General features: G+C 42.6%; 1 protein-coding gene across 1 annotated transcript; it reads right to left on the reverse strand.

Annotated features, from left to right (window-relative positions):
• Window positions 1–2,609: 2,609 nt before the first annotated feature.
• LOC101480518 (TBC1 domain family member 10A) lies at window positions 2,610–17,330 on the reverse strand. The gene is made up of 9 exons (XM_004538169.5): window positions 16,744–17,330; window positions 10,632–10,731; window positions 10,428–10,535; window positions 9,399–9,505; window positions 9,183–9,297; window positions 8,917–8,982; window positions 7,651–7,840; window positions 5,464–5,618; window positions 2,610–5,286 (listed from the first exon to the last, which is right to left on the reverse strand). The coding sequence occupies exons 1-9, from the start codon at window positions 16,923–16,925 to the stop codon at window positions 4,882–4,884; spliced, it is 1,428 nt and encodes a 475-aa protein (XP_004538226.3). The 5' UTR covers window positions 16,926–17,330; the 3' UTR covers window positions 2,610–4,881.
• Between the last annotated feature and the right edge of the window lie 636 nt (window positions 17,331–17,966).

Genomic DNA, 17,966 nt, shown 5'->3' on the forward strand with positions numbered 1-17,966 from the left:
GTTTGCCCTGAGAGATGAAGATAAATAATAATACCACTACCCTGCTGAGGAATTCTACCAGGACCTTGTGGAGTGGGTGGTGCCAGTCATCATGGAGCTGGAGAGGCGAGAGAACATCGAGCGGCAGATAACCAGTATCTGCCTGGATAAGAGTCCAGATGAGATGACCTACCTGCTAAAATGCCCACTATGCACAGTTCTCAGAGATACACTCTTGTTGTATCTTGTCCTCACATGTTCCCTTCAGGGATTTTTATCAACCAGCTGGGCTGTGTTTATTGTCATTGCTATGCTGATGATACTCAGTTGTGTGTGTGTGTGTGTGTGTGTGTGTGTGTGTGTGTGCGCGCGCAACTTTGCAAACTGTTGCAGGGATCTCACATATTTCAGTGTAGTGATATCATAACCTCATCCCAAATGTAATCAGGAATAATTAAACAAATAATAATTTGTCTGACTTCAAGAGCACACGAGTCCATTGACTTATGAATCATCGACTTGCAGAAACTACATATTTCCCCCCACATCCTGGTATTTTCACTTTGGTAAACCATCCTTCCAACAGCTTGAACACATCACACTCTGTTTTATCTCATTGGGTATTGACAGCTGTAACACACTTAACTTTTTTTCTTTTTTTTAAGCCAAGATGCGATGTCGTTTCTACAGTTAGTCCAAAGAGTGACTTTCTGTTATCACTTTGGTGCTGGCTTTGGGACACTCGCCTTCTGTGAAATTTAAGATGGGTTCCTGCACATATCAGTAAGCTACTGATCCCCTTATAAGTACAGCAGGCCTCTCAGAAACTCCTGTTGGTGCTCAAAGTTCAAGACTTGACGGTAACAGTTGTGCTTTGAAGGCCACACCAGCAGACTCTGCTGAGTGTTTTAAATCCTGCAAGCTTTCTCTGTTGCAGGAATTTCATTTAAGCAATTGCTCTATCATAGTTAGCCACTGTAAAGCAGGTTTTTTTCAGAACGTTCCACAAATGTTCAGTTTACTTAAGGCTGCATTTCATTTTTGTTTGTTTTTTTAAAGTCACCCCTTCTAATTTGCCCATTGGGCAGGGATGGGGGGTGGCAGGTGGGGATAAAGCTTCAGACCCTCAGTCCTTGTTACCAAAAAGCTTTACAAGAGCTTTAGAGCTCACGAAGGCAGACTATAATCTCCCAGACGCTTCACACATATGGCATCGTGAGATCATCCACCTCACTCTGCTCACCCCCCCATAAACAGCTACAGTGTATAAACAGACATCACATGAGAGATATCTGCTTACATACACATATTGTATGTGCATGCTGTTGATGTGAATCTGCTGAAAGGAAAATGGTTAAATGACTGTGAGTAAATATTGTGGATTTCATCCTTATCCACCTCTGGGATGATTGTTTCACTTTCCCGGATCATCTTTTCTTCTCAGTGTGCGCACACACACCGCTATTAGCCTGCAAAAAGCTTCACCACTGGGAGAAATAGCATTTCCAATTTAGAGCACTTATTTTCTGAAGATGATTTCACTGTTATTAAAAGACTTGTTCAGGTCACTCTACTTTTAAAGCACTCAGGAGTAGGGGTGAAACATTTTAAAAGCTAAACAAAGTATAGTGATGTCCTTGCATGCAACCGAGGCCCAGCAACAGGCGATTACACTGCTAAAGCTCAAAATTCTCATCTGCACTTTACAGAGCGTGGTTATGGGATCACGTCTGGGTCACATCTCCTCCTCTGCAGATTAGCCATAAACACAAAGTCTCCCATTACACCCTCTCTGGTCTACGATCAGGTCTAACCAGTGTCACTGAGCACTAGCAGAGGGAGAAGGTCCACAGGTGGACGGCTGGGGGGCAGGGTGGGGTTAGATTGAGGTGAAGGGTGTCGCTGGATTGGAAATAGGCAGTTCAGCCTGCATTGTTACAGCTAGCGGAGACATACACAAAAATGCTCTAATGACAGGCATCCCCTTGACAAAAACACGCACAAAATCCTTCACATAAATAAAAGAAGCCACTGTGAAGGCTTCCTGTGCAGAATGTGACATGAGGAAGCTGGGCGTGCCAAATTAAATCCTAGTATCTCCTCTAATTCAAGAAGTGTACTATCAAATGACAGAAAATAAGAAAAACTGAGACCATACAACCATCTTTTACTTTTTAATGCAGTTTTGGCTTCTCACCAGTTTAGTAAATTAAAATGTAGCAGGAGAGATTCTTGGCTGTCATGTTCTTGGACTGCAGCTGAATCTTACTGAGGGAATGAGAAGAAGAAAAAGAAGGCCTGTGTGCACGCAGAAGACTCCATTCAGAGACCAAAGGCAAATGGCTGTGTGAGGCACTTTGGATGGTGGTGTGGGAATTCGCCCTATTTGACATGCAAATTCCTCCAAGAGCTGAAAGAGCCGGAGAAACAGGTGTCCAAGGAAGTGTGCTGCTGCGTGGGTGAGGGCGGGCGGGCGGACGGGTGGGTGTGAGGGCGTTGAACGATAACACAGGAGGCATTCAAATACTGCTCGTAACTTTGGTCCCGTCTGTGTGGCACTTTATCCCCTTGTGTTTGACAGTAAATGCAGATGTAAGAGAAAGTTATCATAAAACAAAAAACCCAGGAAATACATGTTCAAGTTTTATTGATTTAAATGGAATTTGGTGGAAAAAAAATACACATTTTAAATCAAATGAGGCAAAATATCAGAAATCTACATGCCCCTATCAAAATAAATGCTCTGTTGTTTCAAAATATAACTGTTGCAACGATTAATAATAAGCAGCATCTTATCAACTTAGTGGAGTGTGCATTTTCCAGTGGATGGAAAGCAAACTAAACGTTCTTACTCTTTAAAACGACCGGTTAACTTATTCAAATTCCTTCCCTGGACCAAAATTAACTCTTCAGGACAGCTTTTTGCAGAAACCGTTGAAGTATTGGTTAAAAAACAAAACAAAAACAAAAAACCCCACAAAAATCAAAGTTTTAAAATCTCCAATGTGACTTTAAAAAGCTCCACAGGGCATCACAAGTAAACAGTGCCTCAGAACAAATTTTTTAAAATGAACCCGTAGCATATGCTTTACAACATTTGAGTGTTTAAAAGTCAACACATACCCACAACCATTTTCCATTATAGAAATCATCGACTGAAAATAATCTCCAAAGGTATGGTGGTAACTCCAAATAAAGCCACATCTTTTGCTGGTAATGTTAAACGTTGCCTGTTTTTCCAGTTCATTTCGAATTTTTCTTCACTTGCAGCATCTCGGTTTTATACAAGTATTTACACGTCACCGTCAAAGGTTTACAGCTCCATCGGCTTTAGCCGCAGAGAACAACCCTCTAGTGCGCTCCTTTTCTTTTATTGTAATAATTATACAAATTTAAAGCAGATGAAACCTTTAAAGTGTAATTGTACAAAAACAGCTTATACTGTTTCATTTACAACATAAATAAAAACTCCACGCACTCCCAAACTGACAATACTGTCAGACACAACTGAATTACTTCCACGAATACATCTTAAAAAATAAACTTTACAAATCTTTGGCTTAGTGGCACAAAATGTCCCTGAACTATCGTCCTTCATTTGAGTGTCAAACGGCTTGCGTCGGTTTTTTCCTCTCCTTTTTCCCCTGTAAGACAAAGGCTGCTGCTCACTGACGGAGGCTGAGAGATAATCTCAGGACGCCCTCTAGTGTTCAGTGACAGCAGAGACTGACTCACTGAGGCAGCACCACAGACTCTGCAGAGTGCACGCGTAAAAACTGTGCGTCTGCGATTTAGTGCGAATAACTGAGACTAACGATACAAATCTATCCGATGGCAACGTAGTGACTGTAGGCAAAAAGGAAGTCTGGGGAAAAAAGCAAAGAGCTCCTGGCAAAAAACTCAATAATTAAGACTCAATGTTTTAAAAGATGGGAGATAATCAGAGTGCTGCTTTTAAGAGGTAACTAGCAGGAGGTGTTAACAGTTAGCTACAAGCTTTTTTTCTCCAAAAGGGAGAGATCAGCAGCCTTTACCATCAAGAGAGCTGCTCTGAAGCAATTCTGTATGCAAATGTATGGAGCAACAAAACCTATTTGAGCTTTATAATTTTCTACTTATGGAACTTCCCAACTCTGTGATAAATAAGAGAACATATACTTTATATATAAAGAATACGTTCTTCTCTTTTCAAGAAGGCGCACAGCGTAATAAGCATTAGTGACCCTGTCAACATTACCGACGGGTGTCATTAAAATCTTTTGCCACATGTGACTATTCTCCAGTGGGCTATTTCTAATTATTTAGTACTTTAACGTTGCATTGTGATTACACTCACAGAACTCCAGTAGTGGCTCAAGCATACTGGTGGCATTAGAGGTGAAAGCAGGGGAATTTGATCATGCACTCACTAATTCTTTTTTCTTCTTCATTGTTTATCTTTTAGAGTTTGAATTAAACTTGGGGGAATCAGGACTAGACATTTATGTGTTTACATGAGTGATTATGAGGTTCATCTTTTTTTGTTGTTAAAGCCCAATGGAGATGGGCAAAATAGCCCCAAGTTCAAACGCCTGCCTGCAGGAATAAAACCTAATTTATCGGCGTCACACATTGTCGTCATCTGCTGCTGGTCCCTGGAAATGACACCTCTGAGTTCCACTTTACAAATGTGGCTGTAGGATGTAGTTAAAAAGCATAGCAACCTGTGTGAGTGAAATGACTTCAGCAGCTGCTTAGCCTAGCTGCTTAGCTGGCGTTCAGTTTTACAAACTTATGTAAAAATTCACAAACATCTCAGTTTTATTTTTGCCCCAGACACACTGAAAGGTGTCGTCATGTCACTGCTTGGTTAGGCCTGTATGGACTTACTGCTGTTTGTAAACTGTGATAAATCTTCTCCTGCTACAGGTAGGTGTCTTGCTCTACACTGCTCAGACTCTCTTTGGACCCTTTTAGGGTTATATGTTCGAAGAGAGGTGAGGGGTCAGAGGAAGGAGCGTAAGGATTAATCAGCTCCTGTGAAGGGAATGCTGTCTTCATCTCATCTTCATCCTTAGTCTTTCTACTTCTTGTGGCTGCATTTTCTTCATTCACATCTGTCTTGGGTGCCAAGGGAGACTCCACGGTGATGGCAGGTCTTTGTTTCAGGTGTTGTTTGCTGTGTGGCTCAGAGGTCATGATGGCTTTAGCCCCGTGCATCCTGGGAGGGGATTTACAGTGCAGATCTCCGTGACTCTCCTTCCAGCGCCGGAGCTGAGCATTGTGCTCCTTCTCAATCTTTGTCTCGGATATCGTTAACTCGATAATCTGAAACACACATAAATACAGGAGTGTGAGCCACACGTGATTTAATGTCTGAGCTTTTAGTTAAAGCATTTCCATTATTGGTGTTTTCACAATCTCAGCAGTTAAAGTCTCAGAAGGGTTTGCAGGGTCAAAATAAGAAAATGGATTGCAAAGACTTAATGGTCTGTGTAGGTGTACCTCATGCACCAGGAAACTTTCTTGCATGTACTCTGGATTTATTGCTCGGAGCAGCTCCATTGTCTCATAGAGACTTTGGCAGTCCTTCAGTTTCTGCTGGGATCCCAACGTGCATTTGAGGAGGACCAGGCCCACTTTGAAGAGGATCTTCACTCCTGAGAACATACACGTCACACAAGACAACATGAGGCCAGATCAACTAACTTTCACATTTTATATTAGTAATTCATTTCTCCATAATAACCATGAGAAGTACTTTGAGTTGGGTTGGGTGACACAATGATTCAGTGCGGTGACACATTTGTATTATTTCAAAATAAAACAACAGGGAGGCTTCATGTTTTTAGTCTGTGGGTTGTTACTTGGATATTCTGATCACAGCTCACTGATCACTCTTTATCTCCGTTTTACCCCGATTAGTACCAGAGAAACCCTCCATCAGCGCATATACACTTGCCAGCCACTTCATTAGACACATCTGTTAAACTGTTCATTAACACAAACACATAAACAACCAATTACACGGCACATAAATGCAATTAGGCCTGTAGACATGGCTAAGATGACATGCTTTAAGTTAAACTCAGAAGAAAAGGTGACTTCAGTGACTTTGAATGTGGCAGATGGGCTGATGTGAGTATTTCACAAATGGGTGCGATTTTTCTGAACAATCATCTCAAAGGTTGACAGAAAATGGTCAGGTATGCAAGGTATGCAGAAAAGCATCTCTGAATGCACAACACAATAAACCTTAAAGCAGAGTGGCAGAAAACCACAGCAGGAGCCGCTCCTGTCAGCTAAGAACAGGAAACTGAGGCTACAATTTATAAGGCTTCACAACAAGTAGACATCTAAAGATTTGAAAAATGTTGCTTAATCTGGTTAGTCTTGACTTCTGCTGCAGATTCTCACTCTCTTGCTCTCCCTCACACACAGCAAAAAAAAATTTTTGTGTACCTCCCTTTGTTTTGTCTTTCAGGTGATAATAATATAAATAAGATAAACAACAAAATAAAAAGATTAACAAGAGGAGCCTACAGAGTCCATAGTGCTCCTCTTGGAAAACAAGTTGTGTTTGGCACAACAAAGCAGAGTGCCCCTTTGTGCCAACTGACCATCATTTAAATACCACTCTCTACCTGAGTATTATTACTGACCAACCCTTTATAACCACAACGTCACAAAGCTAGAATCATCTCAATCATGAGATGACATGACAATGAGTTCACTGTGCTCAAAACACAGTCACCAGAGCTCAAGAGCACCTTAGGTATGTTGTAGAACGGGAGGTTGCCATCATGGATGTCCATGAGTCTGTGATGCTATCATGTTATCAGCACCCTGTTGACTTTGTGCAACAACAATTTAAGACAGCCAGTCATTAAAAAAAGAGTTCCTAGCAAAGTGTCCTGTGCATGTAAATGGTAAATGTATTTATATAGTGCTTTTCTAGTTTTATCAACCCACTTAGATTCACGCACAAAAATAAAGGAAGGTTTGGGGGTTCAGCATCTTGCCCAAGAGCACTGATGTGCAGACTGGAAGAAGCCTGAATCGAACCACCGACCTTTCAATGGCTGAAAAACCGCCTCCCTCTCTGGAACCATCAGACCCAGCTCTTCAGGTTTTGTACTTTCTACTTGGTTTTGTTACAGTTATCTACCTTAAACTGTTACTGATTCCTGACATTAAAGTAAAATCAAAGAGGAGGATGATGGTCACATGATGGGTATTGGCGGACCGTTAAATGCTACCATTTTGTATTCATTTAATTGCTGTCTAGAGACTGATAACTTAAGCAACGGAGGGATACGTTTAAATGAAAAACCAAAAAGCACACAACTTTCAGCCAGGCCACTAATACTTCATCCTGTCTATCTCAACACTTCTCTTATTTGTCTGCACCAACTAACTCAATGCAAAGACAGGAAGTTCTTCTTAGGTGTGCCCCCAAACTCAAGTGTGGCATTTTCCACTACTGCACTGTGAACTCTCCACTCAGTCAAACAAAAATCAACCACAAGCCACATCAAACAAATCTTCCATCTGTGAGCTTAAAGTAAAACACTTCTGTTTAATAGCATTTGAATACACTATCGTATCTATCCCATCATCTCTGTAAGAGTAGCAATTCAATGCAATGCAATTATAAAAAAGAAGAAAATCTATCAGTGTGGGGCACTTCACCTTCACACAGGAACATGTCCCAGACGCGCAGCACCGAGGCCCACGGCAGAGTGCGAGAGAAGATGCACATGAACCACTCGGTCATGCACAGGGTGGGCTCCAGCTTCTGCTTCTTTAAGTGACGGTAGGCCACAGAGGAAACCTGCTGCAGCAGAGCGTACAGAATCTCCCCGTCGAGCTGGATCGCCTCCTGTGGAGACAACATGCAAAAACAGTCAGCAGAGAAAGAACAGACTGCTTTGTCTTTGCTTAATCTGATTGTCTGATTATCTTATCCTTCTAGCCTGGTCACCACCTCAGGTAATTAGGCTGTTAGCATATCAGCATGAGTGACAGAGACAACGGCCTAAAGAGCTGTAACACTAGAGCAGCCACATGTACCATCGAGCTGAAAAAGCGAAGTTCTGGCTTTAGAAAATTAGGCCAACAGACAAGCTGTAAATATCAAACTAAACTTTGAATGACTTCAAATCTTGAAGCTGAATTTGTTTTTCTACGGGTAAAAGTCACCTTAATTCCTGGGGAAAATATCCATAAATATCAAAACTGTAAAACAAAATGATTTTTGCCCATTATGGGGTGTGTTTGGAGTCCTTAAATGACTCATTTATTTACTTGTTGGTACAAAACACATGTTCATTTTGTGTACATAGATATACACTCACCAACCACTTTATTTAGTATTAACTTGTTACAACTTTCACTGACACCTTGTTATTACCAGGTTAGCCCCCTTTCGTCTCAGCCCATATTAAATCTTTTCATCACAAAATCAAAAAGGTGGTGGAAACATTCTTCAGAGATTTTGGTGTATATTAAAATGACACCACTGCACAGTTTCTACAGGTTTGTCGGCTTCACATCCATGATGTGAACCTCCGGTACAGCCACATTCCAAGGGTGCTTATTAGATTGTGATCTGCTGAGTGTGGAAGCTATTTGAGTACAGTGAACTCAAATAACACAAAAACCCCAGTGTAAGATGACATGGGCTTTATGACATGGCACTTTCTTCTGCTGGAAGCGGCCACCAAACATGGGTACACAGACATAGACAAGGTCAGCAACAATGTTCTGACATGCTGTGGCATTTAAACATGCCCAGTTTGTCTAAGGGACAAATTATGCCAAGAAAATATCCACCTAAGAAATTTCCTGTTCTTAGGTGACAGGAACAGCGTGTGATTAGATATTTAGTGGCTGGTGAGTGTACAGATTACAGGTAGATGAATAACAGGCGGAACAATGACACTGACAGCAACATACCAGCCCTGCACTATAGTATCCAGGAAGGTATTTTTCACAAATCTGAACAAGAACCCAGAAAGCATCCTAGGACCAAAGAAAGAGGGAGAGAGAATTAGAGGAATCACAAATTAAAGTAATAAAAAAAAGTACTTTTTACATAAAGTAAAACGATGATGCCGTTGATAGAAAAATATACATTTGAAAAACAAACTTAGAAATTAACATTTTCGATTAGAACAGATGGCATCCAGTATTTTAGATTAGAAAAAGTATTAAATATTCACCTCAGCTGGCATATGCATCAGAAGTACAGCAGCGACGGGAGCCTGAGCCTGGCAGTAACCCTCATCAGGCCGATACAGAGTGTAAGCCTTCAGCACACGAAACAGGTCCTGCTGCCTATACATCAAAACAGCTGGTTTAGAAACAACGTTTGGCCTCATTAGGCGAAAAGTGGGACACATAAAAGGATTCTGGAAGCGAGGAATGGAAACGCATACCCGTGACCTCCTCTCGCTGCAAACATTTCATGGAAAGGGAACTGTCGATGAAGGTCCCGCTCAATGATATCAACCCATTTGGGATCTCCTTGCTCCTCGTCCAGTTTCTAAATAACACAATTTGGTTGGCATTTTTAACATTATGTTGTTTTGTAAAACATTCTAAGTATAGCTACAAGCCTTCTATTCCAAATAGCAACATCTGTTTGCAATTTAGTCTTTGCTAAACTATAGCAGTGTAGTTTTGGTTGCTGACCTTAACAATGCTTTTCGATGCAAAGTGCAACAGCACAGATAAAAATATTGTAACTAAAACTTTAAGTGTGTACCGTGTTTGGATGTTTACTGGCGTGCTATTGTTAAAACTGAAACAATAGACAATATCCTGGCATGCTGTCAGTGATGTGTACGTATCAGGACTCTTCCTGCACAGTTCCACCCAAAGATATTTTAGCCAGAGCTAAAACTAAAACTCTTCCTTTAACTGCATTCTTGCTTTAAGGATTTATTTAGTCGATCATTAACGACAGTTTCACATCTAAAATTGTCACAAATATGGTAAAAAATGTACAGCTGAAACTTTTTCTGTCAAATACAGGAAGACAGACTCCCTAACTTATTTTACAAATGATTTTGCATCATATATCTTGTCCCAGGCCTGAAAAGAGTGCACTTTTTTCCCCAAATAGATAACTATATAATTACTCTAGGAAAACAATTCAGGGTGAATTTAAAGAAAAATTGATCCAAAGTGGAAAAACCCATCTCCATTCTTATGTTACAGAGCTTATGTTCTTCTCATCATACCTAGCATATACTCTGAACACATGCTAAGACTGCCTACCATGATTGGTACGTGCGACACATCTCATCACCTTCTTTTTGTAATATTTCTGTTTGTCTCTTCCTATGTTTAATGTGTAATTGTCTTTTTGTAATACGTCATCTAATATTGTCATATTATGTTTTATTTATTTGAGAATTTAAAAAAAAAAAAGTCCACTTTTTAAACAACTTCCTATGACTGACCTGGAACTTGCCCTGGTTTAGCTCCCTTTTCACTTTGCCTCCAGAAAGGTAGAGCCAAGCTCGGCCTCTCAGGGATGGAGGGATCCCCTTCTGACAGCGCTCTTTCACCTGTTATACAACACATGGACAGTTCAAGAAGAAGCTGTATATAACAACTGGACATAATTAATACATCTGATGTCATTTACAGCTTATAAAGCGGACCTTCTTGTGTCTTTTGGCCATCCACTTGTCCCAGCTGTTGAGCATCTCCAACCATTTTGCCTCCCGCTGTCTCAACACCTCAGTTGGGACCTCTTCAGCACTGTGGAGGAGGAAACAATTAAACTGATAGAGGCAAACAAATTATTCTCAGCCCTGACTGACAATGGTTTCACTCTTCTGTGCCATGTCCAGTAATCCTGTCATCATAGAGGGCAGGAATCTCTTCCTTGTACGTGTAGGAAACCTAACCTCAGGCTAAGCAGTTAAACACTGGCAATCAGCAAAGAAGTGGATGGAAAACAGGAAGCTGTGGGAGAACTTTCCCTTTGTTCAGCTTACTACACCCTCCTACTCAAAACATTTACTAATCTCTCACCTCACTGCAGAGCTGCTGAAGACCTGAGCTGTCACATTTGACACACACAAAAACAACCAAAGAAACCTGGTCTATTTATTTATATGATTAACTTTACAACTTACTGCAGTGCCGTTATTAAAGCAAGCTCAAACAATGCCACTTACACCAATGTTATCTAATAACCCCAAAGAACAAGATAAGGACAGACTGCATTGTGTCTTCAAAACAGTAAAAAACACTAAACATTTTGTTGTTGACAGGTCAGCCTGCTTGGCTGAATCTGTTTTTCTTCATTTATTTGAAAAATGAGTCATATTACTTGGTTTATAAGGAAAATTAAATTAAATGAATTAATTAAAGCAAACAAACAAACTTTCTGCCAAACTTTGCCTATGTTCAAGGCAAAGTCCAAGACTAGCTTTAAGAGCAAGGAAGATAGACAAACCAGGATGGTGTGCAGACCCAGAAGTGAAAGCTAGCTTTTGAGGAGGGCTTTATTAAAGGGGACTTACAGCATTATACACAAACATGTACAGTAACAAAGGTAGATATTTGTATGTCAGCTAACAAGGTCAGCATATGTGCAAGCAATCCTTGTGATCCAAAATGTCAGGATTTATATTGCACCAAACACACTTTTTCAGACCCTTTTTTTACTCTTAGGTCTGTATGATGACCACACAAAGGTGAGTGTGACTAAGGGAAAAAAACAAAAAAGCTACCTCCTATTCCTACCTTCTGTTTACAAGGGTCAACCAATCAGAAGAAACTTGTCTTAAAAGAACTGTGTGTCCTTAAAAAGAGAGGAGCTACCATGACTTCTTTTGAGGTTGAATTGAGGGGCTGCACCAAGTCCCAGTATAAGAGAAATATAATGATTTTGAACTGTGGATGATGGAAATGTGGCTCCTTTGGCTCCACAGGGATGGATGGTGAAGGTATAGAGAGCAAATTTAGCAGTGGAAGAAACTTTTCTCCCACTCCCACTTGTTATTACCAAACAATTCACAATTGAAATTCCTGTCTGATGTCATTTCTTTTGGAATATCTCAAATATTGTTCACTAGAATACGTTTGTTTCCCCATTTTCAAGCCTTAATATTTTTAATACCATTCATGTCATTTGGGTAAATTGATGGTATAGAGCACACCTCATATATGGGAATCTGTGTAACAAATTTCAACCCCCTCTTTAAAACTGTTCTGTCTACAGGGTTTCTAAAACACTAGTGCAGGCTGTACTATCAGATTTTCAAGCAAATGCAAGAATTTGATGTTGAACTTCAGCTACATTTTTGAAATTCCACATTCATTAAATCATAGTAGCAGATATTTGGCCTAAAAAATGTGATTGACATAATTTAAGCAGCTCCCTAGGTATACCCGTTTAAAAATGGCTCCACAGAAACCCATCTTCATCACAATATGTTAGTTTACTTATTGAAAAACAACAGTAATCTGGGAGTTCTTCTACTAAGAAGTATAGATATCATCACCCAAGATCCCGCTGCTCCCCCATGGAAAGGTGGTTAGGCTGAAGGAACTTGGTCCGTTCACATGAAATGACCCTTATCTAATTCAGGGTCATTTCCCAGAGCCATAATGGGATGAAATGTGTGATACACCTATGGCCAATTAACCTAACAGGCATGTCTTGACTCTGGGAGGAAGCCAGAGTAGAGTGAACCCACCCAGCTGCAGACAGAACATGGAAACTTTGAACCAAGAAATGTCTTCCTGTGAAGTGACAGTGCCAAGTTACTGAATATTAATGCCAGTGAGAAAAATACAACAAAGAAGGAATCCGGTCTCTCTCATTTTGGTGCCAGAGAGCTGTTGAGCAAGAAAAGTAGGAACACAGAATACAGACTAACACAAATAGCTTGGGATGAATGGAGAGTAGGGCTGCCACGATTTGTCGACTAGTCACGATTACGTCGACTATCAAAATCGTCGACACGTCGTTTGAAGCTTTGTAAGATCACAAAAGACGCAGGAATAAGTAGTAGGATTTAAGAGTGTAATAACGGACTGAAACAGAAGATGGCAGTATTGCATGTACAAGGATGTCAGCTACCGTTAAACCCCGAAGAAGAAGCAGCTGTGTCCCAGAATTCATAGCGCGGCCCAGCGCAGTTTCCAACAATGGCGGCAGCTAGTTAGTTTTAATGTTACTCTTATTATTCTTTCTGGGTCACAAAATAAACGTTTAACATATTTTCAGCCGAGAATGTAGCTGTGTAAACCTCAAATATCTGCTCAGTTTATCAGGACACCACATATTTTCAAAAGCGCTCCGACGTTTTCGGAGACATCTGTTACCCACTAGCTCGTTAGCGAGCCGGGGGCAAGGTCACTAGCGCCGTGAGAACACCGGACTCCCCGCAAATCGTTTTCAAACCCACCGCCGTCTTTCGCTACTCAGGTTAAATATATATGAGTCACTTAGATAACTTAAAATGTTATTGTTTGGCTTTTTTTTTAGTATTTTATTTGTTCCTGAGTAAATCAGTTTGTCTGAGATTAAAGTTATAGTTTTTACACAGCTGAATAAACGTCAAGCAGACAGCTGATTATCAGAAGTGTGAGATGCTCCAGAATATACTCCAGTGTCCTGTTATATTTTAGATAGCAAGGAGTTTATTAAACTTCACCGAAACAATCTGCAAATTTCATTAAAATTTAATAAACTATCATCTTGTCTTTATTTTTAGTTAGCACAGACCTTAAACACTTAAAGCTGTAAGCTAATGATAGTTATATAAGAGCAGATGCTGCTGGTGCAATAAGCTGTAGTTTTACGTCCAATGGATGATGATCTGATTAGTCGACTAATCGCAAAAATAATCGGTGACTAGTCGACTATCAAAATAATCATTTGTGGCAGCCCTAATGGAGAGCAGAGGCCCCAGTCCGCGAGATCTTCAACGCACACCTCCGGCAGAGCTTCAACAGCATTCCGAGGGAGACTGGGGACATTGAGTCCGAATGGACCATGTTCAGCGTCTCCATTGCCGAAGCTGCTGCATTGAGCTGCGGCCGCAAGGTGGTTGGTGCCTGCCGTGGTGGTAATCCCCGAACCAAATGGTGGACACCAGAGGTGAAGGGAGCCACTAGGCTGAAGAAGGAGTCCTATCGGGCTTGGTTAGCCTGTGGGACTCCGGAGGCAGCCGACAGGTATCGACAGGCCACGCGGAATGCGGCTCGGGCAGTGGCTGAAGCAAAAACTCGGGTGTGGGATGAGTTCGGAGAGGCCATGGAAAAAGACTTTCGGACTGCCTCGAAGAGATTCTGGCAAACCGTCAGACGTCTCAGGAGGGGAAAGCGGTGCTCTACCTGCACTGTGTATAGTGCTGGTGGAGCGCTGCTGACGTCGACTGAGAAAATTGTCAGGCGGTGGAAGGAATACTTCGAGGACCTCCTTAATCCCACTGACACGTCTTCCGAGGAGGAAGCAGAGTCTGGGGATGAGGGGAATGACCCGCCAATTTCCGGGGGCAAGGTCACTGAGGCAGTTAAACAACTCCTTGGTGGCAGAGCCCCTGGTGTTGATGAGGTCCGCCCCGAGTTCCTGAAGGCTCTGGACGTTGTAGGGCTGTCCTGGTTGACACGCCTCTGCAATGTTGCGTGGAGATCAGGGGCAGTACCTGTGGACTGGCAGACCGGGGTGGTGGTCCCCATCTTTAAGAAAGGGGACCGGAGGGTGTGTTCCAACTACAGGGGGATCACACTCCTCAGCCTCCCTGGGAAAGTCTATGCCAGGGTGCTGGAGAGGAGAGTTCGTCCGTTAGTCGAACCTCGGATACAGGAGGAACAATGCGGTTTTCATCCTGGTCGCGGAACACTGGACCAGCTCTTTATCCTCTCCAGGATACTTGAGGGTGCATGGGAGTTTGCCCAACCAGTCTACATGTGTTTTGTGGACTTGGAGAAGGCATTCGACCATGTCCCTCGGGGTGTCCTGTGGGAGGTGTTGCGGGAATATAGGGTGTCTGGCCCATTGCTACGGGCCATTCGATCCCTATACAACCGTTGCAAGAGCTTGGTTCGCATTGCCGGCAGTCGGACTCGTTCCCGGTGGGTGATGGGCTCCGCCAGGGCTGCCCTTTGTCTCCGGTTCTGTTCATAATTTTTATGGACAGGATTTCTAGGCGCAGCCAAGTGGCGGAGGGCTTTCGCTTTGGTGGCCTCAGAATCTCATCTCTGATTTTTGCAGATGATGTGGTTCTGTTGGCTTCATCAGGTGAGGGCCTCCAGCTCGCACTGGAACGGTTCGCAGCCGAGTGTGAAGCAGCGGGAATGAGGATCAGCACCTCCAAATCTGAGGCCATGGTTCTCAGCCGGAAAAGGGTGGAGTGCCCACTCCGGGTCGGGGATGAGTTCCTGCCCCAAGTGGAGGAGTTCAAGTATCTCGGGGTCTTGTTCGCGAGTGATGGGAGAAGGGAGCCGGAGATCGACAGACGGATTGGGGCTGCAGCTGCAGTAATGCGGATGCTGCACCGGTCCGTCATGGTGAAGAGGGAGCTGAGTGTAAAAGCGAAGCTCTCAATTTACCGGTCGATCTACGTCCCTACCCTCACCTATGGCCACGAGCTGTGGGTAGTGACCGAAAGAACGAGATCGCGGATACAAGCGGCAGAAATGAGCTTCCTCCGAAGGGTGGCTGGCCTCTCCCTTAGAGATAGGGTGAGAAGTTCGGCCATCCGTGAGGGGCTCAGAGTAGAGCAGCTGCTGCTCCACATCGAAAGGAGCCAGCTGAGGTGGTTCGGGCATCTGACAAGGATGCCCCCTGGGCGCCTCCTGGGTGAGGTGTTCCAGGCATGTCCCACCGGGAGGAGGCCCCGGGGCAGACCCAGGACACGCTGGAGAGATTATATCTCTCGGCTGGCCTGGGAACGCCTTGGTATTCCCCCGGATAAGCTGGAGGAGGTGGCTGGGGAGAGGGAGGTCTGGGCCTCTTTGCTTAGGCTGCTGCCCCCGCGACCCGGCCCCGGACAAAGCGGATGAAGATGGATGGATGGATGGGATGGATGAATGGAGAGCCAGTTCCATCAGAAACAAACTGACCAATCCACTGAATCGTAACCCTCCTTTTTAACAATGCGGCCATTTTTTTCCTGACAGTGATGCATTACAAAACAGTGACGTCAAACTCAGGGCAGTGTACACTATTGCACATACGGGCTTTATTTCTGCTGTTTCTACGCCGTGGTGTGAAATAGAGATGATACAGCAGCTGTGCTGATGCTGAAGAGCATGTAACAATGCACTGAAACCAAATCCAGTCTTATCACGGTGCATCTCAAAAGATTACAATGGTATAATATCCTTTTGCAACGAATAATTAAATACACTTTTTTTACTAAAAAACTTTCACCCTGATGCACAAGTCATAAGGTCAAGGGATCATCAGCGCACTCTGGTTCACTTTGAGGCAAACAACAGTAACAATAAAAAGCAGTGAACCATTAAACCAGGTGGGGTTGGGTTAAACTGTAAAGCAATGTGTTTACCGTGTACAGTTTGAAGCCATCCAACCTTAACTTTTCTTCTTTTGACTATAAACAAACTCATTATTGATAAATATTACAGCGTCAGTGGGGGAAAGAAGCCATCTGAGCCGCAGAGAAGACTGAGTTTTATTCGCGTTTATCCATCTCAGTCAAAGAAGAAAAGGGACAAGGAAACCTTTATGAATTACTCCATTGATTTCGAGGGCTAAATAAAATATCAGTTATGTTAAACGACACTTACGAGTCTCCAGCGTATTGCTGGGCTCCTCCTGTGAATCCGTACTTGTCCACCTGGGTCTCTCCGGGGACGACATTGCCGTTTACCTCTGGGTTTAATCCGTGCGAGGAGCCCGTTCCATTTTCTGTCAGCTTCTCTGGGTTGTCTCGCAAATTAAGTCCATTGCTCAGCTCCGTTCTGGCCATTGAGCCAACATTTATCTTAGCGTAAGCCGCCTACAGGGTCTTCAGAAGAAAAGCTGCCACTTTAATGCCGTCCATGGGAGCCGCCTGCTAGCTACGGTTGCTACTGAGATAGCTGCTAGCTCGCTAACGCTACAACAGCCACTTGAGTTTTTTTTTTTTTTATGTACATCCCCCTCTCCTCCACATAATTAACGCTCCACTCACACTCTAAATCGCACCTCGATGACCGCTTAATTAGCAGCAAAGTATCTGTTTGCTAATCGCCCAAAGTTACTGTGCTAGCATCACACAACTGTCAGCTGACACACACCTAGTTTCTGTGCTGTCAGCAGGAATGTGAGTTAGCTGCTGGCTACAAGGAAGAGAAAAGCTGTCTTGCCCCGAAGAGCGTAGTAAACAAAACATCCATGGAATCTTGTGACTCCCTGTTGCCACCTAATGCTGGAAATCACACATGCAGGTACGGTTAGCAATTTCACTTCACTGACATTTTACCACAGGAAGTTATTTTTCTGCAACCAGCATAAGAGTGCTCCATTAAATCGTTATATCTGATCTTAATTACAAGTGAGGTGACATTGTCTTTCAAATAGTTCAGACAGAACTTGTATTGTAATAACTGCATTGCACTGAAGCAGCAAAATCTTAGTTGATGCAGAATACGGCGTAAAATAGCCGACATGCAAAAACGCCCTGCATTCACAACTTTAATCATTCACTTCTGCAAAAGTCATGAGTCATCCCTCATTTCTTCATATTTTGCTTTCAAGGAGTCAGACTTGAGCAATAGTTCTCTGGGCTTTCTGAAAGTCTTCCAAAGATAGCGGCTCCTTTTTGATTCAATTCCAGAGTGAAAACGTTTGTTTGTTTGTCAAACCACTTTACTGTAACCTATGAATATTTCAAGAATAAAAGAGTTAGGTGTGTATTTTATGTTTGCACATAGAAAGGAATTTAACTCAAGGGATGAACAGGATAAGACAATATAAAAATTTTTTTAAATTGTATACTTATCTACTTTGTTATTAGGAAAATGTAATT

The sequence above is a fragment of the Maylandia zebra genome, linkage group LG7, assembly GCF_041146795.1.
Source record: "Maylandia zebra isolate NMK-2024a linkage group LG7, Mzebra_GT3a, whole genome shotgun sequence".
In the NCBI taxonomy this organism is placed as follows: domain Eukaryota; kingdom Metazoa; phylum Chordata; class Actinopteri; order Cichliformes; family Cichlidae; genus Maylandia; species Maylandia zebra.